This window comes from Photinus pyralis, unplaced genomic scaffold, assembly GCF_008802855.1.
Source record: "Photinus pyralis isolate 1611_PpyrPB1 unplaced genomic scaffold, Ppyr1.3 Ppyr1.4_LG10, whole genome shotgun sequence".
Lineage (NCBI taxonomy): Eukaryota > Metazoa > Arthropoda > Insecta > Coleoptera > Lampyridae > Photinus > Photinus pyralis.
In genome coordinates this window covers 2,370,778-2,396,551 of record NW_022170250.1, presented here as the reverse complement: position 1 = coordinate 2,396,551, position 25,774 = coordinate 2,370,778, and the positions used below count along the sequence as shown (strand labels likewise).

Sequence of the window (25,774 nt, the reverse complement as noted above, 5' to 3'; positions counted from 1 at the left end):
ATTTAACACCATTATCTGTGTTATCTTGCATATTTCTAGCAGAATATGCTATATGCGATAATCGACTTCGAATGCATTATTAAAAATCGTGAAATTTTTCACAATTCAAGCTCGACCGGCCCTTCAAAGTTAGATTTCTGTGATGTCTTGCATATTTCTCACAGAATATGCAATGAGCGAGAATCGACTTTAATACCTACACTATTAAAGATTATGACATTTTGGACAATTTAAGCTTGACCGCAGCTTTAAAGTTTAATTTAAGTATAATTTAACACCATTATCTGTGTCATCTTGCATATTTCTAGCAGAATATGCAATATGCGATAATCGACTTCGAATGCATTATTAAAAATTTTTGACAATTTAAGCTCGACCTTCAAAGTTAGATTTAACACCCTTTTCTGTGTTGTGTTGCATATTTCTAGCAGAATATGCAATATGCGATAATCGACTTCCAATGCATTATCAAAAACCATGAAATGTTTTTCACAAATTAGGCTCACCCGCAGTTTTAAAATTTGATTTAAAAATGACAACACAGTGTTCTGTCTTATAATGCGTATTTCTCACAGAATATGCAATGGGCGAGAATCGACTTTAATACCTACATTATTAAAAATTATGACATTTTGGGCAATTTAAGCTTGACCGCAGCTTTAAATATTAATTTAAGTATAATTTAACACCATTATCTGTGTTATCTTGCATATTTCTAGCTGAATATGCTATATGCGATAATCGACTTCGAATGCATTATTTATAATCATGCAATTTTTGACAATTTAAGCTCGACGGGACCTTCAAAGTTAGAGTGAAGTATGAATTAACACCCTTTTCTGTGTTGTCTTGCATATTTCTCACAGAATATGCAATGAGCGAAAATCGACTTTAATACCTACACTATTAAAGATTATGATATTTTGGACAATTTAAGCTCGACCGCAACTTTAAAGTTTAACTTAGGTATAATTTAGCACCATTATCTGTGTTATCTTGCATATTTCTAGCAGAATATGCTATATGCGATAATCGACTTCGAATGCATTATTAAAAATCTTGAAATTTTTGACAATTTAAGTTCAAAGTTAGATTTAAGCATGAATTAACACCCTTTTCTGTGTTGTCTTGCATATTTCTCACAGAATATGCAATATGCGATAATCGACTTCGAAAGGATTATTAAAAATCATAAATTTTTCACAATTTAAGCTCGACGGGACCTTCAAAGTTAGAGTGAAGAATGAATTAACACCTTTTTCAGTGTTGTCTTGCATATTTCTCACAGAATATGCAATATGCGATAATCCACTTCCAGTGCATTATTAAAAATTGTGAAATGTTTGACAATTTAGGCTCACCCGCAGCTTTAAAATTTGATTTAAGAATGACAACACAGTGTTCTGTGTTATAATGCCTATTTCTCACAGAATATGCATAATTTAATACCATTATCTGTGTTATCTTGCATATTTCTCGCAAAATATGCAATATGCGATAAACGATTTCCAGCGCATTATTAAAAATCATAACAGTTTAGACAATTTACGCTCGACCGAAATATCATCTTCGGTGTTATCTTGCCTATTTCCGGCATAATATTTTAAAATTTTTTTATTATTATATTATATAGTATAATATATTATATTATATTATATTATATATTATATATATTATATTATATATGATATATATATTATATTATATTTTATTTTAAAAATTATAAAAATTTCGACAATTTAAGCTCAACCGCTAGGTCAGAGTTTGATTTAAGTATGATTTCAAGTCATTCCTAATACTCCCAAGATCTTCATACTCCAATTTAAAAAGCTCCGTCCGCCGTCTACCTACCTCTCTTTGATGACGACTGCGCCTGAAGTTTTCGATCTTTTTTACAAAATCTCTGCACTCAAAAGGGGTGGGAATAAAAAGATAATTAATATATTTATGGCACAACCTGACGTAAAATTATTAATCTGTGAAGAATAACGATTCCTGTAGGTGGAAACATGGGAACGCATTTCAATTACATCCCGCATTGAGAACGATCACCTGTCAATTTCGTATCCATCGTGGTTTTATAGTCCCATAAATTACTAGAAAAATTAACAATGGACTCGCCCATCTGTAACACATTTATAATAGGAAAAAAAAGGCAACAAGTTACAAAAAGTTGTCATATATTAATTAATCTATTTACATTATATTACACTTTATTTTACATTATTTGGCTTTCTCAGACTAATACAACTAAACTATAAATATATATCACATGATTTACTTTACAATTAAGCCAATACGGGAAGAGGGGGGGTCATCTAAAATCAGTCGATGCTTTTTTTGAAAAAGCGCGCGTCACGTATATCACAAGATCAATTAGGGTAGACGCTCTCTGTCTCCGGGTTACGAAATCGTGTTGGTACAATAGACAACAACAGCAAAAAAAAGAGGAAACCTTAACTTAATGAACTGTGTTTAACAATTCCAGTCGAACGATTCTGTGTCCGTTTAAATTTACATAACGTCGGACTCGTGTTTTAGACTTTTTTTCTAATGCCGCGCGAGCTCGTAGCGTGAGTGCGCGTTTTGTTTCGATTTAAATCGGCGATGGCCACACTCGCATTTTCGAAAAACCACAAATCGCGTTTTCGCCATAAAAGTCAAAGGCCTATGTCCGGCCGACATAAACTTGTAATTTTTTCGATTTAAATCGGCGATGGCCACACTCGCATTTTCGAAAAACCACAAATCGCGTTTTCGCCATAAAAGTCAAAGGCCTATGTCCGGCCGACATAAACTTGTAATTTATTAAAAGAGAGAAATTCTGCCATTGTGTTATACCAAACGACTTTTTTTCTTAATACACATACCTTTTTCATGAATATAATTTAATTAAGAAGCCTGATTTATAAGCAATAAAGATATATATATATATATAAATATAATCGCGCGGTAATAAAAATTTAATTTTTTTTCGGTGCCCGCTTCCTTGATTCCCCCTTTCAATTGTGACGCGTTTTCCCATCGGAACCAGTCCCTTCGAAATTTTCGGGGCGATAAAACCCAATTAAAGTAATTAAGAAAAGCCGGTGAGGCGCGGGGGACCGGTCAAAAGGAGATTTGCGGAAACGTTCGCCTTTGCTGATCTCGAGGTTTGATTAGGCTAATTACGTCGATAAATTCGTTGCGGAAATTTCGAATAATTTGTAAATTGGCGGTCGAGTAGGAGAAATTTGCGCTCGCGAAAGGTGCCGTCGCCATTTTGTTTATTAGACGTAAATATATTGGGCTGATTTACTGTCTAATTGGGACCACCCATTAATTTGTCAGCCATTTTGTAATGAGGAATTTTGGTGTCATTTAATGTGGATTATGATCAAGCATTCCATGGCTAGCGAGCTCGTGGGCACAAAAGCCAAGATATTTCAGCACTATTTGCAATTTGTGCCGATTTATGCCAATTTTAAGATCAACCGCAGCTTAAAGCTCAAAATAATGGACTCGAAGATGCAACTATTCAAAGGTTGGCACACGATTTTCAAAATATCCAATAAATATGCGAATTTCTGGACAATTTAAGCTCCACCGTTGAGACCAAGTGGACACTGATGTGCAGCTGTTCAAAGTTTGATATAAGTCTGACTTTCTGGGTTATCTTGCGTATTTCCCGCAAAATATGCAATATGCCATAAATCCCAGTATTAAAAATCATGAAATTTTTAGCAATTTAAGCTCAAACCCAACTTCACAGTTTGATTTAAAAACGATTTAAGACAATTTTCTGTGTGATTTGCGTATTTCTCACAGAATATGCAATATGCAATTAATCGACCTATAACGCATTATTCAACATCATTAAATTTGTGACAATTCAAGCTCTATCACAACCTCAATGTTTGATTTAAGTATGACAACACAATTTGCTGTCATATTTCTCGCAGAATATGCAATATGCAATGATTGATTTTCTAAGCATTATTAAAGATTCATGAAATTTTTGACAATTTAAGCTCGACCACAGCTTTAAAGTTTTGATTTAACAGCAGTTTCTGTATTATCTTGTCTATGCCTCGCAAAATATGCAATATGCGATAAATCCCATTATTAAAAATGATGATGACATGATAACTTAAGGTCAAACCCAACTTCACAGTTTCATTTAAAACGATTTAAGACAATTTTCTGTGTGATTTGCGTAACTCAAAGAATATGCAATATGCGATAATCGATTTCCTAAGCATTATTACAAAAGATGACATTTTTTGGAAATTTGAGTCCGACCGCAGCTTCAAACATTGATTTAAGTATAATGTAACATCTTTTTCTGCTTTATTGTGCCTATTTCTCACAGAATATGTAATATGCCCTAACGCTTTATTAAAAATCAAGACATTTTTGACAATTTAAGCTCGACCGCAGCTCCAAAGTATGATATAACGTCATTTTCTACGTTATATCTCCTATTTCCCACTGAATATGCAATATGCAATAATCGACTTCCAACGCATTATTAAAATTGAGTAAACCTTTTACAATTTAAGCTCGACCGCAGTTTCAAAGTTTGATTTAACACCATTTTCTGTTTTATCTTGCATATTTCTAACAGAATATGCAATATGCGATAATCAACTTCCAGGGCATTATTAAAACAAAGAAATTTATGACAATTTAAGCTCAATTCCGGCTTCAACGTTTGATTTATGTACGATTTAACCTCATTTTCTAGCAGAGTATGCAATATGCGATCAGCGACTTCCAACCCATTATTAAGAATCATTAAATTTTGGCTAATTTAATCTCGATCGCCACTTCAAAGATTGATTTACACCATCTTCTGTGTTATGTTGCCTATTTTTTTACAGAATATGCAATATGCGCTTACTGGCTTCCAGCGTATTATTAAAAATCATGAATATTTTTACAATTTAAGCTCCACCGCAGTTTCAAAGTTTGATTTAAGTATGATTTAACACATTTTGGAGTGTTACATTACGTATTTCTAACAGAATATGCAATATGCAATAATCACTTTTAACGCATTATTAAAATTCAGTAAAACATTGACAATTTAAGCTTGACCGCAGTTTTAAAGTTTGATTTAACTATCATTTAACACATTTTTCTGTGTTACATTTCGTATTTCTCACAAAATATGTAATATGCGATAATCAACTTCCAGCGAAATAGTAAAAATCATGAAATTGTTGACAATTTAAGATCGACCGCAGCTTTGAAATTTAATTTAAAAATGACTTAACACAATTTCCGCTGTTACCTTGCTTATTTCTCGCAGAATATGCAATATGCGATAGTCGACTTTCCACGCATTCTTAAAAATCATGAAATTTTTGACAATTTAAGCTCAAACCAAATTTCACAGTTTGATTTAAAAACGATTTAAGACAATTTTCTGTGTGATTTGCGTATTTCTCACAGAATATGCAATATGCAATGATCGACCTCCAACGCATTATTAAACATAATGAAATTTTTTGACAAATTAAGCTTTATCGCAGTCTCAATAACACCGTTTCCTGTATTATCTTGCACAATTCTCGCAGAATATGCAATATGCAATAATCGAGTTCCTAAGCATTATTAAAATTTTTGACATTTACATTTCTAAGGCAGCTTCGGAGTTTGATTTAAGTATGATTTAACACCATTATCTATGTTATCTTGCATATTTCTCACTGAATATGCAATATGAGATAATCGTCTTCTAACGCATTATTTAAATTCTTAAAATTTTTGACAATTTAACCTCGACCGAAGTTTCAAAGTTTGATTTAAGTATGATTTAACACCATTATCTATGTTATCTTGCATATTTCTCACTGAATATGCAATATGAGATAATCGTCTTCTAACGCATTATTTAAATTCTTAAAATTTTTGACAATTTAACCTCGACCGAAGTTTCAAAGTTTGATTTAAGTATGATTTAACACCATTATCTATGTTATCTTGCATATTTCTCACTGAATATGCAATATAATATAATCGACTTCCAACGCATTATTAAAATTTTTAAAAACTCGGGCAACACTAAAAAAAAGCACATAAGTAGACCCGAAATCTGTTCTGAAAGACAGTGCTCGAACTTTACATAATACCTAAGCACTAGTTTTCGCAAGGTTTTATTTTGCGAATAAAATATTGCAGCACAATTACAACATTTGTGCCGTACAAAGCGATATACGCTTTTACGTTTTTAAACGGTTTTTTCTAGGTAAATTGCTTATGGCACAAATCGGCACAAAATGAGGACAAGTAGGTAAGTCATGCAAGAAAAGTAAGCAAATTAATCAGACTTGTGGTATTTTACAGCACAAATGCGGCACTAACCAGCAAAGTGTGCGAAATACGATCACGCTGAAATTAGAGGCACAAAAGTAAATTTGATAACATTTTGCGCTAAAAACGGCACAAACTTGCGCAAATACAGCACACACAAAATTGACAACACAAAAATTTGTTGCGTAGCTTAAAGCTTGCTCCTTATTTTGCTTCGAAAATGTTGCGGCACAAACTAAACGTAAAAGAGTCGATTACTTTGCAGTGGCCCATGCTAAAGGCTCAAATTTAACCGCGGATTTAATTGACAAACCTAGTAGAGCATATAAATATGCCTTAATTTCAGACTTGACAGCACGAATAGGCAAACTTTAAACCGCTTAATTTGTGTGAGAACTGTGAACGTCTCAAAAAATGCACAATAACAACTGACACGTTCTGTTTCTTTGCCTTGCGGCACTAACTGGCCCAGACTGTGAACCCCATAATTGTGCTTTAGATAAGTCGGCACTAACAGATACTAGAATATGCTAGCATTTACAAATTTAACATGGTTGAATAGCTTTTTTTGGGTAAGCTTTTAACGGCACAAAGTGGCACAAATGTACTGCATGAATTGCAGACAAAAATAGCAGTACTAAGAAGAGCGTCTAGAAATAGGTACATTATTTGACAGCTCAGGCTTTTATGGCACAAATTTTCTGATATTTTGAAACGGCACAAATTAATGTTCCACAAGGATGGCTTCTGTATTTCATGAAAAGTTTGGTTCTATAGCAAAATTTTCTGGGATTCTATCCTGCCATGATTTCGATGAAACAATTGCTAGTTGCGCCACCCAAAACTTCGAGCGATCATTATTAGGTCGATTACGGCACAAATGCGGCACTAAGTAGAAAAGTGTGCAAAATACGATCAATCTGGAATGAAAGGCACAAAGTGATACCCATTTTACACCAATCCCAGAGAATTTGATAATATTTTACGCTACAAGAAGGCACATTGATTTGAAAACTTTGGGAGGATTTTTGTCGACGAACTCTTAACGGCACAAGCTACCTCATTTACCATTTGACATAGTATCAAGAATCGAGTTGGCAAGGGAGTGTGAAGTTTGCTTTTAATAATGCTATCGTAAGGGTTTGTGTCTTGTCAGTAAATTTTAAACGGCACAAATTTGAACAAATGCAGCATAATACAGCAGTTTGTTGCGGAGTTTCTTGCTGCCCACAATAATGCTCTCAAACGTTGCGGCACAAGTTAAATGTAATAGAGTAGAATACTTGCAAAAGGGACAAATCGAGGGACAAATAGAACATCAAAAATCCTTTAATTTCACAGCTTGATTGTCTGACAATTTATTTTTAACGGCACAAAATTGGATAAATACAAAAAATGGACATCGTGCAGGATTGTGTTGCGGAGTTTCGGAGAACAAGTAACAACGTTCTGTTTCTTCGTTATGCGGCACCAACTGGCACAAACTGAGGACCAGGGTTTTTGATGGCACAAACCCGGTAATTATGTGTAACCGTCTTTTACGGCACAAATGCGGCACCTCTAGCGAGAATTGTGCCGATAGCAGTGTTCATAGTTTTAAAAAATATGCTAGGTAAATGAAATATGATATAAAAATATCTTCTGACATTTTGATTCCTTTTAGGACGGCACAAATGCGGCACTATGTGCCGTAAATGCTTCACAAAGATGGATTCTGTCTTTCATGAAAAGAGAATGCGTCTTTATATTCATGGTTTGGTTCTATAGCAAAATTTTCTGTGACTTTCGAAAAAATCTGTGCTGCCATGGTTTTGATGAAACAATTACAAGCCGCGCCACCCAAAACGTCAAATCGGGGGATGATTTTTTATTTAAATCGTTTGATCGAGCGTGAAAATTTTAAAAAGGTGCGCCCATCGGTAACATTTTTAAGGTACAAATACGGCACCAACCAAAAAGGTTTAAAAAGACAGAACTAAATAACAATTGGCAACCGTCGTACTGCTCAAAACTGAACTAACATGGCACTAAAAAAGCAAGAATAAGTAGTTTTTTGCGTGGCGTGCGAAATACGATCACTCTGAAATGACAGGCACAAAGCACATCTATCCAAATAACTTTAAAAATGTTGCCCTAAAACAAAAGGTTTATTTTGTGCATAAATTTTAAACGGCACAAACTTGTACAAATACAGCACTAAACAATTTACAATACAGAAGTTTGTTGCGTAGAGCTTTCTCTTTATTCTACTTGGAAAATGTTACGGCACAAACGAAACGTACAAGAGTCTATTACTTTGAAGTGGCCTATGCTTTAATTTCAGACGTGACAAACGAATAGGCAAACTATAAACAGCATGCTTTGTGTAAAGACTTTGAACGGCACTAAATGGGACAAATACAAGAATGGACATCGTGCAACATTTTTATTTGCTTTGTGGCATCAACTGGCACAAATGAGTGCCCTACGGCTGAAAAAATCTACACACTGAAAGTTAACAGAACGTCTTTTACGGCACAAATGCGGCATCTCTGGCGAGAATTGTGCCGGTAGAAGTGTTCAAAGATTTAAAAAATGTGCCTATTTTCTGACATTTTGAAACTATTCATTTTAGGACGGCAGTAAATGTTCCACAAAGCTGGCTTTGTGAAAAATGTATGTGTCTTTCGGATTTATAGTAGAATTTTGTGTGATCTGTGCGGCCACGATCCCGATGAAACAATTGCGCGCCGCCACCCTCCAAAAGGTCTTAAATCGGGCGATCATTTTTATTCATATCGTTTGGGCGAGCAACGGCGCATCTAAGAAATTCTCTCTTTGTTTTGCCCGTAAATGAACGGCCCAATTTTTAAAGGGTTTCGTTTGGGAAACTTTTATGGCACAAAACAAGACAAGTAAATGAGGAAACAAATATAGGAAATTTTGTCGGACCAGTAAAGGCTGCAAGGCACAAATACGGCACCAACCACAAAGTTTGTGTTGTGTTGAATACTGTTGAAAAAATCTACACACTAAAAGTTAGTCTTTTACGGCACAAATGCGGCACCTCTGGCGAGAATTGTGCCGGTAGAAGTGTTGAAAAATGTGCCTATTTTCTGACACTTTGAAACTCTTCATTTTAGGACGGCATAAATGCGGCACTTCGTGCCGTAAATGTTTTACAAAGCTGGCTTCATGAAAAATATATGTGTCTTTCCGATCTATAGCAGAATTTTGTGTGATTTTCGAAAAAAAACTGTGCGGCCATGATATCGATGAAACAATTGCGCGCCGCCGCCCTCCAAAAGGTCTTAAATCGGGCGATCATTTTTATTCATATCGTTTGGGCGAGCAACGGCGCGTCTGAGAAATTCTCTCTTTGTTTTGCCCATAAATGAACGGCACAAATTTTAAAGGGTTTCTTTTGGTAAACTTTTTATGGCACAAAATAAGACAAGTAAATGAGGAAACAAAAATAAGAAATTTTGTCGTACAGTAAAGGCTGCAAGGCACAAATACGGCACCTCGTACGGCACTAACCAAAAAAGTTTGTGTTGTGTTGAATACTATTGAACAATCTACACACTAAAAGTTAGTAGAACGTCTTTTACGGCACAAATGCGGCATCTCTGGCGAGAATTGTGCCGGTAGAAGTGTTCAAAGATTTGAAAAATGTGCTTATTTTCTGAAATTTTAAAACTGTTCATTTTAGGACGGCACAAATGCGGCACTTCGTGCCGTAAATGTTCTATAAAGCTGGCTTCGTGAAAAATGTATGTGTTTTTCGGATCTATAGCAGAATTTTGTGGGATTTTCGAAAAAATCTGTGCGGCCACGATCTCGATGACACAATTGCGCGCCGCCGCCCTCCAAAAGGTCTTAAATCGGAAGATCATTTTTATTCATATCGTCTGGGTGAGCAACGGCGCGTATGAGAAATTCTCTCTTTGTTTTTCCCGTAAATGAACGGCACAAATTTTAAAGGGTTTCTTTTGGTATATATTTTATGGCACAAAGCGGCACAAAATAAGACAAGTAAATGAGGAAACAAAAATAGGAAATTTTGTCGGACCAGTAAAGGCTGCAAGGCACAAATACAGCACTAACCAAAAAGTTTGTGTTGTGTTGAATACTGTTGAATAAATCTACACTCTAAAAGTTAGTCTTTTACGGCACAGATTTGAAAAATGTGCCTATTTTCTGACATTTTGAAACTTTTCATTTTAGGACGGCACAAATGCGGCACTTTGTGCCGTAAATGTTCTACAAAGCTGGCTTCATGACAAATGTATGTGTCTTTCGGATTTTGTGTGATTTTCGAAAAAATCTGTGCGGCCATGATCTCGATGAAACAATTGCGCGCCGCCCTCCTCCAAAAGGTCTTAAATCGGGGGGTCATTTTTTATTGAAATCGTTTGGGCGAGCTGCGGCGCGTCGGGAGAAAAAAATTGAGATTCTCGAAATGCCATTCTCCGATCATAAAATCGTACCCCCCAGAGCAAATGGTCATAACCTCCGCGCCATAAACGGAGATCAAGATATGGTAAACTGTGATAAATGCGAGGCGATTTACATAAAACGTGTCGCTCGCGCTGCTCGCCGAGGCAAATTTTGACGAAGAGACAAAGTAATCGTTCGACCGGCGAGGCTACAACAAGTGACCGAGTTTTACATTTCTAGGGGTTTTCGACCGGGCCGGTCATTCCGACTAAATTATGGCGCGCAATAAAACGAAAACGGCGTGTAACTGCGATTTTACGGCTTCTCCGTCGGTTAACAGATTTACGGGTACCGAAATATAAGAAACGGGGAAATAAAAGTGTCCCCTCAATTGACCCGATAAATCATTTTCGCCTATTTTTCCACTAATAAATTAAGATCCTATTTTAAATTCCGTCCGTCATGCAAGACAAACGGTAGTGAACGAAAAGGAAAAAAAAAATTAATAAAAATAGGAGGGAGCAAACCGGCTTTGAACACCAAATTACAATTTCAAATATGCGACTACCTAAGGATACTTTCAAGTCCGATTACCATCAAAGAACATGGATTCACATCTCAAAATTTGATTGTGTACCTTGTCTATTCGCTCATTCAGGATTTTGATGCTCTTCTCTGGGAGCGAGGGGAGCACGTCCTTCACCTGGGGGCTGTTGCGCTTCTCGAACATGCTCTTCAGCAGATGCCCCACGTTTCCGGCACGTAGGAGGTGGCGTATCGCGTCGGCCGTCGAGCGCCGGAACACGCACAAATTGTCCAGGAGCACCGAGTGGTAGACCTCGTACTTCTTTAGCAGGCGATAGCCGTGCAGGAGGCCGGACTCGTTGTCCAAAAAGACGAGTAGGTCGAGTTTTTTGGCTAAATTATGCGCGGGTGCGTCCATAATGTTCACATTCCACTGATAGTTATACAAGTTATTTACAATCCTATCCAAGTTGGCGGTGAGATAGTCGAAGATGATGAGATCCGACCACTGGGCGAGCTCCACCAGGTTGCCGAGGACCCGATCGCCGGTCATGTTGAACACGTCGTACTTATTCAGGTGCCTCTCGTTCGGCCTGAACACGTTGGGGATGTTGGCCGAGCTCAAATCGGGGATGAACTGCGTTATCACGACGGGCCGATTCGAGTTCCACTGGGCCGAGGCGATTTCGCTCTCCAAGTTCCTCCAAAGCGGCGCATTCAGGTTGACGGTGGTCACGGCGGAGGGTGCCAAGTTTGGCAACTTCAAGATTTGCGCGAGGTAAAAGCTGAAGAGCTCCCCCTGGATTTGGTCGGTGTTCTGTCGGTAACGCACGCACCCCTGGCGCCCATCCTGGAACGTCAGCAGGCGATTCTGCATGCGCCCGCAGCCACCCTCCAGCTTAACCGCGACTCCACCTCTCACATACTCCGTCCACGTCTCGTGCTTCACGTAACCCTCAGGCAGCGCGCCCTCGACCCGGGCACCCCAGTAGATCCCGTCCTCGATCAGGGTGCTATCGTCGTGCAGCTCAACGAAACTGATCGGCGACGAGTTCTGCGCCTTAAAGCTGTTATTAAGAAAAATACTTCGAATAGCTGCAGCATCGCTAATTGGATGCGTCGAGTTCTTTATCGCGCTCTCCAAGTAGATCAGCGGCAGAAAAATTCCTAGGCTAAGGCCGATCGTAAACCCGACCACCACACTTATCAGACAAACGTTCTTGTGCCGCGCGCCGCCACCACCGTTAAAATCACCACCACAAATCGCGCGCATCGTCTGCTCCTCCAAGTTATTGTAGTGACCCATTTCGCCTTCATCCACGCGCGCGTCGTCACGTCAGCGTCGGACATGCGAGCACCAGAAGACGCCACAACGAACTGAGGGCCCCAACATGATTCTTGAACATTTAACAATGATGTAGAGAGGGACGCGAAACATAGTTGACATATTTCGCTAAACAGAGACAAACGCATTGGGAGATATCTCGTGTCCTGCGGCTGGACAAGGACGGCGCGCGCGCCCGTTCCGCGCGCCCGACAGAGACAGCGCGCCGAAGAAAAAATAGTAAACCAGAAGGCGCATTCAATGGAGATGGATTTATTGATGGCCTTTAAGTGGGAGGGAGATCAGGAATTGAGGTATATTTCATTGTGTATATGGCATTTTGAAGGTCGAAGAATTTCTAAGCTTTGTTTGCTTACCAGTAATCCATCTTAAAACCCCAAAAATGTTGAGAATCCGATCCCAGAAAATATTACAATAACCCAGTTCAGTCCGTCATTTCTAATTAAGCGAGGCAATGACGTCATTCCGGTAAACAACCACTTAATTATAAATAATTTATTTAAAATATTAAAACCGAATGAAATTAATGAATTGGAAATCTTATTTGAAGGATAAAAATTAAATATTAATTTTCGGCTTTTAAGTTACGAGCGTTTTATTTAGATTGCGAAACGTTTAGGTTTAATCAATTTTTTGTGCGCAATTAGCGCCATCGTAAAACGCGCTCGACGCGAAGAATTTTTGGATAATTTAGAGCAGCGTCCCGTACGAAATCGATGAATTAATCAACACTCTCGCGTTCGTGGGTAATAAACATCGGCGTTACGCCGAGATCGGGGAAACTTTCCTGAAGATCATTTGAATGTTTAAGAGCCCTCCGCGCTCCGATTCTAATTTTTGAGAAAATGCGATGGAACTTGCTTCAAAATGATGTCTTTTCATTATTAGAGCACGGAAGGCTTTGAAAATATTAGCGAAAAATCCCTTCAGGAAAGGAGAAATCTTTTCCTTGGAGTGTCTTCCATCGACCCTACTTTCCAAACCACTAGGTGGTAGGTTTTCCCCCATCATTTTTAATACTCCTCCCTGCCATCAATCTCTTCTGAAGAAATGCCATCGCTCTCTCTTTTCCTGGGGGATGTAGACTAGGGGGTATTCCATACCCCCAGACCCTCCGTCTACGCTTCTCCCTCACGTTTTTAAAGCTTTACATACCCTGATGATCATTTTTGAGAAAATGCGATGGCACTTGCTCCAAAATGGCGTCTCTTCAAAAATGATAGTTGGAGCGCGGTAGGCTTTGAAAATATTAAGGAACTATAGGGCACCTGGGTCTGGGGGGTCTCTCTTTTCCTCGGAGTTGTAGCCTGGGGGGTATTCCATACCCCCCAGACCCCCCGGTGGTACGCTTCTCACCCACGTTTTTAAAGTTTTACATGCCCCGATGATCATTTTTGAGGAAATGCGTTGGCACTTGGTCAAAAATGGTGTCTGTTCAAAAATGATAGTTGGAGCGCGGTAGGCTTTGAAAATATTAAGGAACTATAGGGCACCTGGGTCTGGGGGGTCTCTCTTTTCCTCGGAGTTGTAGCCTGGGGGGTATTCCATACCCCCCAGACCCCCCGGTGGTACGCTTCTCACCCACGTTTTTAAAGTTTTACATGCCCCGATGATCATTTTTGAGGAAATGCGTTGGCACTTGGTCAAAAATGGTGTCTGTTCAAAAATGATAGTTGGAGCGCGGTAGGCTTTGTAAATATTAAGGAAACATAGGTCACCTGGGTCTGGGGGTTTCTCTTTTCGTGAGGGTTGTAGCCTGGGGGGTATTCCATACCCCCCAGACCCCCCGGTGCTACGCTTCTCCCCTGCGTTTTTAAAGCTTTACATGCCCCGATGATCATTTTTGAGAAAATGCGATGGCAGTTGCTCCAAAATGGCGTCTGTTCAAAAATGATAGTTGGAGCGCGGCAGGCTTTGAAGATATTAAGGAAATATAGGGCACCTGGGTCTGGGGGTCTCTCTTTTCCTGGGAGTTGTAGCCTGGGGGGTATTCCATACCCCCCAGATCCCCCGGTGCTACGCTTCTCCCCCCACGTCTTTAAAGTTTTACATGCACCGACGATCATTTTTGAGGAAATGAGATGGCACTTGCTTAAAAGTGGTTTCTCTCCAAAAACGATCGTTACATCGCGGGCGTTGAAAATATTAAGGGAAAACGTAACATCGAGGGCTCTGGAATACACCAGAGGGAAGGAGAGATCTTTTCCTGGGAGTGTATTCCATCGATCTGTACTTTCCAGACCCCCCGGTGCTACGTTTTTCCGCAGAATGTTTAAGAGCCCTTCGCGTTATCAATCAGTTGTGGTGAAATGACATTGATATCTCATTTGCTGGGGGTGTATTCCATCCCCCCCTCCCCCGGGAAAGGAGAAATCTTCCTGGAAGGGTATTCCGTGAATGTCTACTACTTTCCAGAGTGCTGCGTTTTCCCCAAAAATATTTAAGAGGTCTACGCTATCAATCAGTTGTTATACGTAATGCTACCGATTTCTCCTTCCCTGGAGGTATGGATGGAGGATATTCCTTGCCCCTCATACCACTCGTAGCTACGTTTTCCCCCAATATTTTGATTCCTCTTTTCCCGACCACCGGTGCTACGTTTTTCTCTACATTTTTAAGGCGCCTCTCCGCTATCAATCAAGTGTGACGAAATGCCATCCATCTATATTTTTCTGGAAGGTACGTACCACCCTCTGCTACGTTTTTACCCAATATTTTAAAAGCCTTTCGCGCTCCAATGCCCATTTTTGACAAAATGCAGTGACATTTGCTCAAAAATTGCTTCTCTTCAAAAATGATCGTTAAAGCGCGGAAGGCTTTGAAAATATTAAGGGAAAAAGTAATACCGAGAGGTCTGAGGGGTATGGAAAACCCCCCAGGAAACATATAGGTATCCTCGATCTCTCTTTTCCAGACCTCGAGTGCGACGTATTCCCCCTAATATTTGTAATACCTTCCGCGCTCTCATGTTCATTTTTGATAAAGTGCCGAGGAACCTGTGAAAAAATGGTGATAATATTAGCCGGGGGGAGGGGGGGCGACTACTCTGGGGGCGTTTTTTGCAATTCTTGAAACTCTTGAAACTCTTGAAACTCTTGAAACTCTTGAAACTCTTGAAACTCTTGAAACTCTTGAAACTCTTGAAACTCTTGAAACTCTTGAAATTCTTGAAACTCTTGAAACTCTTGAAACTCTTGAAACTCTTGAAACTCCTGAAACTCTTAAAACTGTTGAAACTCTTGAAACTTTTGAAACTCTTGAAGCCGTTGAAACTCTGGAAACTCTTGAAACTCTTGAAACTCTTGAAACTCTTGAAACTCTAGAAACTCTTGAAACTCTTGAAACTCTTGAAACTCTTAAAACTCTTCAAACTCTTGAAACTCTTGAAACTCTGGAAACTCTGGAAACTCTTCAAACTCTGAAACTGTTGAAACTTTTAAAACTCTTGAAACACTTGAAACCCTTGAAACTCTTGAAACTTCTTGAAACTACTGTACCTATTAGATGCTGAACCTGTTGAAGCTGTTGTAGCTGTTAAAACCGTTAAAAGCGTTGAAGCCGTTGAAACCGTTGAAACTGTTGAAACCCTTGAAACTGTTGAAACCGTTGCAATCTTTGAAACCGTTGAAAGATCTTGAAGGACTTGAAAAGGTCTTGAAGATCTTGAAGATCTTGATCGTTTTGCAGGTCTTGAAAGTCTTCTAAAATTCTCAACTTTTGTGAAATTCTTTTAAAATACACCCAAACATTTCCTGAAAAGCTATCGAAACCCTTCTCAAAATTTTTCTCTCCCCCAAACTTGATTTGAATCTCTCTCGGGATTCTCAGGGCACACGCTAAACAACTTTGAAAATTTTTCCAACTACCTTGGAGCTCTCTTGAAGAATGACTTAAACATTTCTTGACTCTCATCTAGATCCTTTTTTTAAGCTTTCCTGAAATCGACTTGAAGGGTTTTTGAAAACCTCGGGGAGCGTTTATGAGAATCTCTCAGTCACCTTAAATTTGAAAGATGTTTGAAATTCTTTGGAATATGCGTTAACTGTGAAACTCTTGAAACTTTGAAACTCTGAAACTGTTGAAACTTTTCAAACTCTGGAAACAGTTCACACTCTTGAAACTCTTGAAACCCTTGAAACTCTTGAAACTCTTGAAACTCTTGAAACTCTTGAAACTTTTGAAACTCTTGAAACTCTTGAAACTCTTGAAAATCTTGAAACTCTTGAAACTTCTTGAAGCTACTGTACCTATTAGATGCTGAACCTGTTGCAGCTGTTGTAGCTGTTAAAACCGTTAAAACCGTTGAAGTCGTTGAAACCGTTGAAACTGTTGAAACCCTTGAAACCTTTGAAACCGTTGCAATCTTTGAAACCGTTGAAAGATCTTGAAGGTCTTGAAGATCTTGATGGTTTTGCAGGTCTTGAAAGTTTTCTAAAATTCTCAACTTTTGTGAAATTCTTTTAAAATACACCCAAACATTTCCTGAAAAGCTATCGAAACCCTTTCGCTTGGATCTTTTTTAAAACTCTCTTGAAAAATTCAAAATTTTTGTATCCCCCAAACTTGATTTGAATCTCTCTCGGGATTCTCAGAGCACTCGCTAAACAACTTCGAAAATTGAAGAATTACTGAAACATTTCTTGACGCTCATCTGGATCCTTTTTTTAAGCTCTACCGAAATCGACTTGAAGGTTTTTTGAAAACCTCGAGGAGCGTTTATGAAAATCTCTCAGTCACCTTAAATTTTAAAGATGTTTGAAATTCTTTGGAATATGCATTAATACTTTTTTGAATCTCACTTGAACTTTCGTTAGAGCTTTTTTTAAACCATCCTGAAGCTGTAAAGTTACGCTGCGAAATAGAGACACACTTTTTTTACATTTTTCTACATTCTATTGAAAATCTCCTGAAGTTCTTGGAAACTCCTGCCTTAGACCTTTGTTTAAATTTTCTTGGAATTCCTTCAATTCCGTTTTTGAAAGTATTCTCAAATATTTCTTGCCCTATGAAATCTGTGTCGCACCTCTTCAAACATTTTCTCAAAGCTCTTTTGAAGCTCTTGAAACGCTCTTGAAATTCCTAAAGTGATTGGGATTCTACTTGAACGTATCTTGAGGATCCTTCGAAACTCTTTTCTGGAGCTGAGACTTGATACCGTTTTGAAGCTATCCCGGTTCTTCTCTCTTGAACCTCCCTTGATCCTCCCTAGAAAGTCTCCCAGGCCTTTTCCTTAATTTGATAAAATGTTTTCCTCTGTCTTTTTTGAATTGCCGAAGCTGTTTTCTTTACCAACTCGTCTTTTTTCGGTCTTTGGTACCATCGTCTTCGTCCCACGTTCTTCCCGGCTTCTTCATGTGTCCTCCTCATCTTCCTAATGTTTTTCAAGTCTTTTTCCGGGTGGTTTTCTTACCACAATTCTCTTCACATTTTACCGATCATCATCAGAATCTACAAAATCCTCCGCAGGTACCTATGTGTACATTTGCACAACTACAAGTTACAATAAATTTCAATCGGTTAATTAATGAGACATTGTAATTGTAAGTACATACTAAGATCCGCCTCCGCTCGACTACGACTATCACTAATTAATGACGGCGGTAGTAAATGTGGCCCCCGCACGTCGGATTTTAAGCCCTTTTCGCTGGAAATTGAGGTTATGAATTACGGACGGTCGTCGCCGAAGACAAATGCGCGCCTCGCGGTCGTAACTCCATTTTAATTAAATGCACTATACGAAAAGAAAAGGAACAATAAAAGTTACCATAATATTCTCGTTAATTACAATTTCCTTGCAAGAAACAATAATGCAACAACTTCAATAAAACGACACATATGAATTGTATATCTCGTCGGACATCGTGTTCACTACGTACGAAACATGCGGAATATATCAGCAGTCATATTAGAAAAGGACGGGTTATGCAAACACAGTCATTATAATAATTTATAGTGCGAGGCGAGACGCGTAAAATTATAAGGTAATGCACCAGAGAGAGGGACAAATATTGTTTTAAATGTATTTTTATGATGATATAAAACAATAATTGTAAATAATATTTCTGGAATAGAGAACGAGCCGTAATAACATATATCATTTGTTTTTATTATGTAAAAGTGTGATTGCACATGCGGTTAACACAAATTCCTTCTTCTGCTCTCGAGGGTTTTACATGCGCGTAGGTGGCGGCATTAATTCAATAATGCCATGAAGACGCTTACTTCTCAGACTTGTCGTCGTAACTCGTAACTCAATTGGTACGCTAAATGGCTATTTTCGCGATATTGATTTACAATTCGACGCGTGATTTTATTGTACCTACCACCGACCGAGGTGAACGAATACTATCAAACGGTGCACAAATCAATTGTGATGAATGGATTTGCACGCGAGTTAGACAGGTCACAGGGAAAATCTGTTACGTCGAGGTCCATTCGAAACATTGAGTTTTCAGGGTTTCTTGAAAACTCTAACTGGGCATGACATTTGCAATAAAGTTTCAAGAGGAATGCAGCTCTTGGAGAATCAAAGTGTCTAAACCAAGTTTCGTAAGCATTTCTGGAATGTCTTCAGAGAACTTGAAGAGGAGAACTTCAAAAGACAGTCGAAATAGCTTAGTAAATGGTTGGGTTATAAGGTAGTAGCATGCTACCCTTGTTTACTTTCTTGGTAGATGATTAAGGGGAGGACACTTCCGTGTCAAAGTATTTGCTTCGACTTCACCAATAGATATGCCTCGTCCGGTCGATTCATTTTGCCTTTGATTCCTTTCATTGAAACCTTTCATTAGAGTACCATGAAGGATAAAACAATGTTCACCCCCCCCTCCCGTTTCCTCTTTTGGTAATGGATCAGAAAGAAGGGCGCTAGGTGGTAGAAAACGGTTTCTTTCGTTGAGACCTTTCATTAGAATACCATGAAAGAATTAATTTCTAACCCCCCTCCCACCCCCCTGGCCCCGTCATCAACTTATCTCAAAAAAGGGTCGCGCGGGAGAGTTATAGTTTATACAAACCAATTTATTTTGATGAAATCTTTCATTGGAATACCATGAAGGGTAGAACGTTTGTTAACACCCCCCTCCCCCCCCCTAGAAGTAGTTCAAAACGCGCTAAAAAAGAGCGTCAATGGATTTTCAAGGGAATTGAGACGCACCTTCAATAAATCTCTTTTCATTTTGACGATAAGGACGTTCTGCACACTTTTAAGAAACTCAGTTTGGAAAGTGTCTTCACAGGGATTAAAGACATCCAACAAACTTTTAGGGGATTAAAGAGGGCTTCAAGGGACTTACAAATGACGGCTGTCAAGTGAAGTTTAGGAAAGTGTGAAGAAAGTTTTGAGAGATTTTCCAAAAAAATGTCAAAAAATTGAATTAGGGGATTAAAGAGGGCTTCAAGGGACTTACAAATGACGGCTGTCAAGTGAAGTTTAGGAAAGTGTGAAGAAAGTTTTGAGAGATTTTCCAAAAAAATGTCAAAAAATTGAATGACACTATTAAGAGAGGTTCGGAAGATCTTCAAATTCAAGAGTGCTTTAAGAAAGATTCATGATTAATACCCCCAGACCCAACCCCTCCCCCTCCCTGCCGTAACAATTCCTTACACAATACGTTTAACGCTCAAAACTCTCATCATAGCTTTTCTGAAAAAATTATTAGATCCTCTTCGCCTAAGGTGTACTAAAATAAACGTAGACACGGGGGGGGGGGGGGGCAAAGATGAACACTCAATAAAAAAACACTTCACAACCCTTTCCCTATGGGTCTCAGTACCCTCATGGTGATTTTTTTTTGAGACGGCAGATCGTCTACTGGGGTGGGGGGCATTGGTATTCAATACCCCAGACTCCTGGTACTACATTCTCGTCCAAAAATGTTTAATCCTCAGCACTTTCGTGATACGCTTTCTGTTAGAAGGCAACAACGTAGTGGCGGGGGTCTGGGTGGTATGGAATACCCACCCCACCAACAAAAAGGAGACGTGGCATTGCAACCACTCAACAAAGAAAGACTCCACAACCCTTTACCTACATGTCCCATCCCAACACTCTTATGGTGGATGTTTTGGAAATAGTAATGAAATTGTCGTCTACCTAATGGAAGAAGGGGGGGAAGGTTATTTCATAACCCCCAAATCTACCTTTCTACATTATCGTTCCCCCGGTAACCATTTCTTACACAATACGCCTCGCAGTATGCCTAAGAAGTATTGCAAAAAACGTACCACCGGATGGGGGCCGGGCGTCCGGGGGCTATGCCCCCCCCCCCACCCAGAACAAAAGGAAATCAAGGGATTAAAGCCAGCAAAAAAGAAAGACTCCACAACCCATTCCACATAGGTCTCAGCACTCCTCTCATGATGGTTTCTTTTGAAGATGCCAATTACTGGAGGGTACTCCAGACTCCCCAAACCACTCGGCACTACATTCTCGTCCAAAAAGTTTAATACGTTTTCAGAAAGAATGTCAGACCCTCTTCGCCTAGGAGGTACTGCAACGTAGTACCGGGGGGTGTGAGGGTATGGAACCCCCCCCCCCCCCGGCAAAGGAAGGCGTGGGTTTAAAATCGCCCAACAAAGACAGACCCCACAACCCTCTTACAATAAGTCTCAGCACCCTCATGGTGATTTTTAGCGCATTTTTTAAGAATTAAAAACAAGTACAAATTGTGCATAACCCTTGTGCAGGTAAAGCGCATTTTTTTAAACATCCCTACGAAATTTCTTCCATAAATAAGAAAGTTGGCACTGCACATCCTACAAAAAATCAAATTTGGAAAATGGCGCTACATTTGCTTTATGCCAAGTGGTTATTTATCAAATTTCATTTAAATCCCTCCATAAATAAGAAAGGTGGCACTGCGCATGCGCCAAACGAATTTTTGAATCTGTCGTTAAATTTGGTTTTATTCCAAGTGGCTATGTATCAAATTTTATTTAAATGCCCAATGGTTATATTTCTTCCAAACGCCCCAATCGGCCTTTGTAGGTAATTTCCTTTGACAATTCACTCTTAAGATATAAGGAATTATAACCGATCACGACAAGGGATCGAGGAGGAAGACTATTATTAGTATAAATTAATTCCTTTCGTTGAGACCTTTCATTAGAGTACCATGAAGTGGTAAAACTAGTTCCACTCCCCCCCTTCCCCCTCCAACCCGTAGTTTGATAAGAGGACAGAAAGAAGGGCAGTAGTTTGTAGAAAACTGTTCCTTTCGTTGAGACCTTTAATTAGAATACAATGAGAGATAAAATTAATTTTTAACTCCCCCCCCCCCCTTAGGCCCCGTCGCTCACTGATCTCGAAAAAGAGTCGCACGGGAAAGTTATAGTTTGTACAAACCAATTTATTTCGATGAGACCTTTCATTAGAATACCATGAAGGATAGAACATGTGTTAACCCCCCTCCCCCCACCCAATTTTCTAAAGTTAACTTGGCACCACTAAAGGCACGCGTATGCAAATCTGAGACCAATTATTGGTTGTCGTATGTAAAGCTATGCACGATTACTTTCAAAAACAGCATCTCAGGAAATAACTCGTGGGGGGGGGGGGGGGCTTTATAGACAGCGAAATTTGATGGCCGTCTGGCACACCTTCAAGGTATAGGCTACCTACTGCAAAATTTCCAGGTCTCAGATTTTGCATACGCATGCCTTTAGTGGTGCCAAGTTAAAGTTTAGAAAATGGGGGGGGGGGGGGGGTACAGGATTTTCCCTTCATGGTATTCTAATAAAGGTCTCATCGAAATAAATTGGTTTGTACAAACTATAACTTTCCAGTGCGACTCGTTTTCGAGGGCGGTGGGGGGGGCAATTAATGTTATATCTCATTGTATTCTAATTAAAGGTTTCAACGAAAGGAACTGTTTCCTATCAACTACTGTCCTTCTTTCTATCCCCTTATCAAAGTACGGGGTGGAGGGGGAAGGGGGGAAGTGGAACTAGTTTTATCCTTCATGGTACTCTAATGAAAGATCTCAACGACAGGAATTAATTTCTACCAACCATAGCCCTCCTCCTCCACCTCTTATAGTGATCGGGTATATTACCTTATACCTCAAGAACAGATTGTCGGAAGAGGGTACTCACAAAGGGCGATTGAGACGTCTACAAGAAATATATCCATTGGTGATGTCAAAACAAAAGCTATTTTGGTTAAAAAAATGCGCTTTATCTGCACAGGGGTCGTGCACAATTTATACTTGTTTGGAAATGGCCACCGAATTGCCATCTACGGGGGGGGGGGGGGCATAATCGGCCACACAACAAAGAAAGGCTCCAAAAACGTTTCCCCATATGTTTCAGCACTCTCCTGGTGGTTTTCTTTTAGAGATGACAATTAAAATGTCGTCTACTTGGGGGTATTCTAATATACCCCCCTGTAAAAGGGAGACGTGGGTTTAAAACAGCCTAACAAAGCATGGCTCCACAACCCTTACCTTATAGGTCTGAGTACCCTCACGGTGGTTTTTTTGAGTTCTTCTCTCTCTCGTCACCTTGTTATTTGTCCTTCACGTCTTCTTCCAATCTTCTTTTAGATTCCTCCTGTCCTCCACTTGTCTTCCTCTCTTCGTCTCATCATTATCTAACCATCTTTTTCGCGTTTCCTTTTCATCTTCTTCTGCATCATGTCTTCGCCTTTATCCTTATCTTACCGCTTTGTACCAAGACAGCTTATATCTTCCTTAAAAAGCTTTAACGGAATCCTAGTTGAACTATAGAGCTGTACGCAAACTTTGAGTTTCTGTATCGAAAAAGAGTTCAGGGGCTTCCAACGCCTCCGAGCTTTTAAGAAAGCTTCATAGAAGACCAAAACCAGATTTGAGTTTCACAAAAACCTCAAAGTGGTTGAAGAGGAACTTCAAGGAGTTTCAATGTAAAATCAAGTGTCCTTTCCCAGTTTGGGAGTTTGTTGTCAATAATTCCGAGACATTTTGAGATTGGTCCAGGAAAGACACATGCAAGTTTCCAAAGAATTTTTGAAAAAAGTTCTTCAAAAGCTTAATCCAAAAAAATCTTCAAGGAAGACTCCAAAAGAGTTTCACTGCATATTCGTGATCCCTCAAGAGTTGAGCTTCAAAAGAATTTTTGGAGAAGTTTTGAGAAACTTTGTAAAAAGCGTGCAGGACAGTTTAAGATGAGTTCTACTGGAGTTGCAAAAGAGCTTCAAAGCACAATCACCATTGCGTTTCAAGAAATACTTGAAGACAGTTTCAAAACAATTTAAGAGAGTTTAATGACACTTTCTGGACTGCCTCAGGAATATTACATTTTAAAGAAACTTTTTTAAGGCTGTTTCAGGAGACCTCCATGAAATAAAAAAAAGACCAAAATAACAAGGCAATTTTGAGTGACACCCGAGATCATTTAGTTTCAGTAGTGAATGAGAAGGGTTTCAAAGCAATTCAAAAAACCTACGAAGGAGTCTCATAGGAGACTTCTTTCAAAAAACCTCTAAGGGTCGCAAGGAAGGTGGTTTCGAGCTGGAATAAGCTGTCAGTACTTGTTGAATTTCAATAGTTTCAAGAAATCTTTAAAGCAGAACAGAGTGCTAGTACGAAGGCAAGCAAGTTTTGATTCTGTTTCAACGGACCTTGAAGCAAACTTCAAGGGTTTCGTGGTGGTTCAAGACCACCTTTAAATGGTTTTAGGAAAGAGACAGTTCGATTATCGTAATTGAATGGTAAATATAACATTACGTTATATAACAGCAATGCTGAGCGTTACATAACATTTATGTATCCAAGCTAAATGCCTAACATGTGAAACTGGACCTGGTGCAGAAAAGTAAACGATTCCCAAATGCCTACCTTGAATGGATCGAAAGCCACCTGCTGCAGTTGAATCTTCACAAAATAACACTCTGTCTAATCAATGGCCATTAAACTTCACCTATCCTAACGGATGTATAAATTATTAACTGGTTTCGACTTTTTTTTTCCAAAAAACAACCTTCCTCCTTCCTCAAGAAATATTTCCCTCGACGACCACGATTCGCGCGTCGTAGATCGATCGCGCTACTGGAAATCCTCGTTATTAATTTCAACGAGAAAATTCCGAACGGCTTAAATGGTAACACGTTATTTTTGACAGGCCATAAAGGGGAAAATTAATTTCACTCCTAGACGGGACATTAATCTGTGGCGTTTATATAAATCGCGTGGTTACATTGAGACGTAACCCATCGGTGCTGAGGAAGAGATCAAGTTCCAAATTAACGTCATAAACGGACATAATGCGTGTAACGTTAAATCAACAAAAATACGTAATAAAAATCGTTATATTATCGATGCTGTTATTTCACATAATAAAAATCGGAGGTTAGGACGATATTCTGGTTCTTCTGGGTAAGTGGTAGAAGCAGCGACCGTGGAGTAAGATGTAGTCATATATTATCCTCGTTGCACCGCCACCATGCTGGGACATATACTGCTATTGCTGCGGTACCAAACTCTAGCCGTCGGTGGAGAAGTGAAAGGCGGGCGAAAGTTGCGGGGCGCTTTCGCTGTCGATGCTCGCGACGGAAAGACGCCGACGCGGCCTCGGTCGACACCTTCGTCACCGGCTGACAACCCCTTTACGGGCGAAAAAACCCCAACATTTTCGGTACCGCTGCGTTCACAAAGGGTAACACTGACTGCAAGGAATAGCTATAAGCTATTTAGAAATGTCAAAATTACATTATTCAATTCGACATTCCAAAGTAAGTGTATTTTATAATGGCAGCAGGGACTATTCGGCAGTTACACGCGTAAAAAAGTGGTACTAAAACCATTTCTTATTAATACTAATTATGTAGCAATAAAACTATTGAAATTGTATACGGGTGGACAATGTCGTAAAGTTGCAACATTGTTTCCGTGCGACGAGGTTGTTGTTACCATTCATCTTCGGCTGATGGGAGTGGTACCGTTCGGTACCGACAATATTGTCTTAAGTACTTCCTTTACCGGGGATTAAAAATACTAATTGAAATTCAATTGTTTGTTCTGAAAATGCTTGACAAAAGCTAGAAAGTGAAACCACAAAACGGGTCCTTGAGGATGGATCGAAACAGTTATTCCATACCTCCAGGCTCTCGGTGCTAAACGCTTCCCCAAAATGTTAACAGCCTCGTGACGATTTCTCAAGGACGGCCATAAAATTTTCTTAGGTCATTCAGCACAAAATTACCGAGGGTGA

General features: G+C 39.3%; 2 protein-coding genes across 2 annotated transcripts in view; one reads left to right on the top strand and one right to left on the bottom strand.

The window, feature by feature from the left end:
* The window catches only part of LOC116161430 (nuclear localization sequence-binding protein-like), an 11,574-nt gene extending 10,756 nt beyond the window's left edge, over positions 1–818 (top strand). The window contains 1 exon segment of the mRNA XM_031474768.1: positions 720–818. Within this exon segment, the coding sequence (XP_031330628.1) occupies positions 720–818 (99 nt within the window).
* Positions 819–2,743: 1,925 nt separating this feature from the next.
* Positions 2,744–12,602, bottom strand: LOC116161542 (extracellular serine/threonine protein kinase four-jointed). The gene has a single exon (XM_031474927.1). The coding sequence runs from the start codon at positions 12,545–12,547 to the stop codon at positions 11,297–11,299; it is 1,251 nt and encodes a 416-aa protein (XP_031330787.1). The 5' UTR covers positions 12,548–12,602; the 3' UTR covers positions 2,744–11,296.
* Between the last annotated feature and the right edge of the window lie 13,172 nt (positions 12,603–25,774).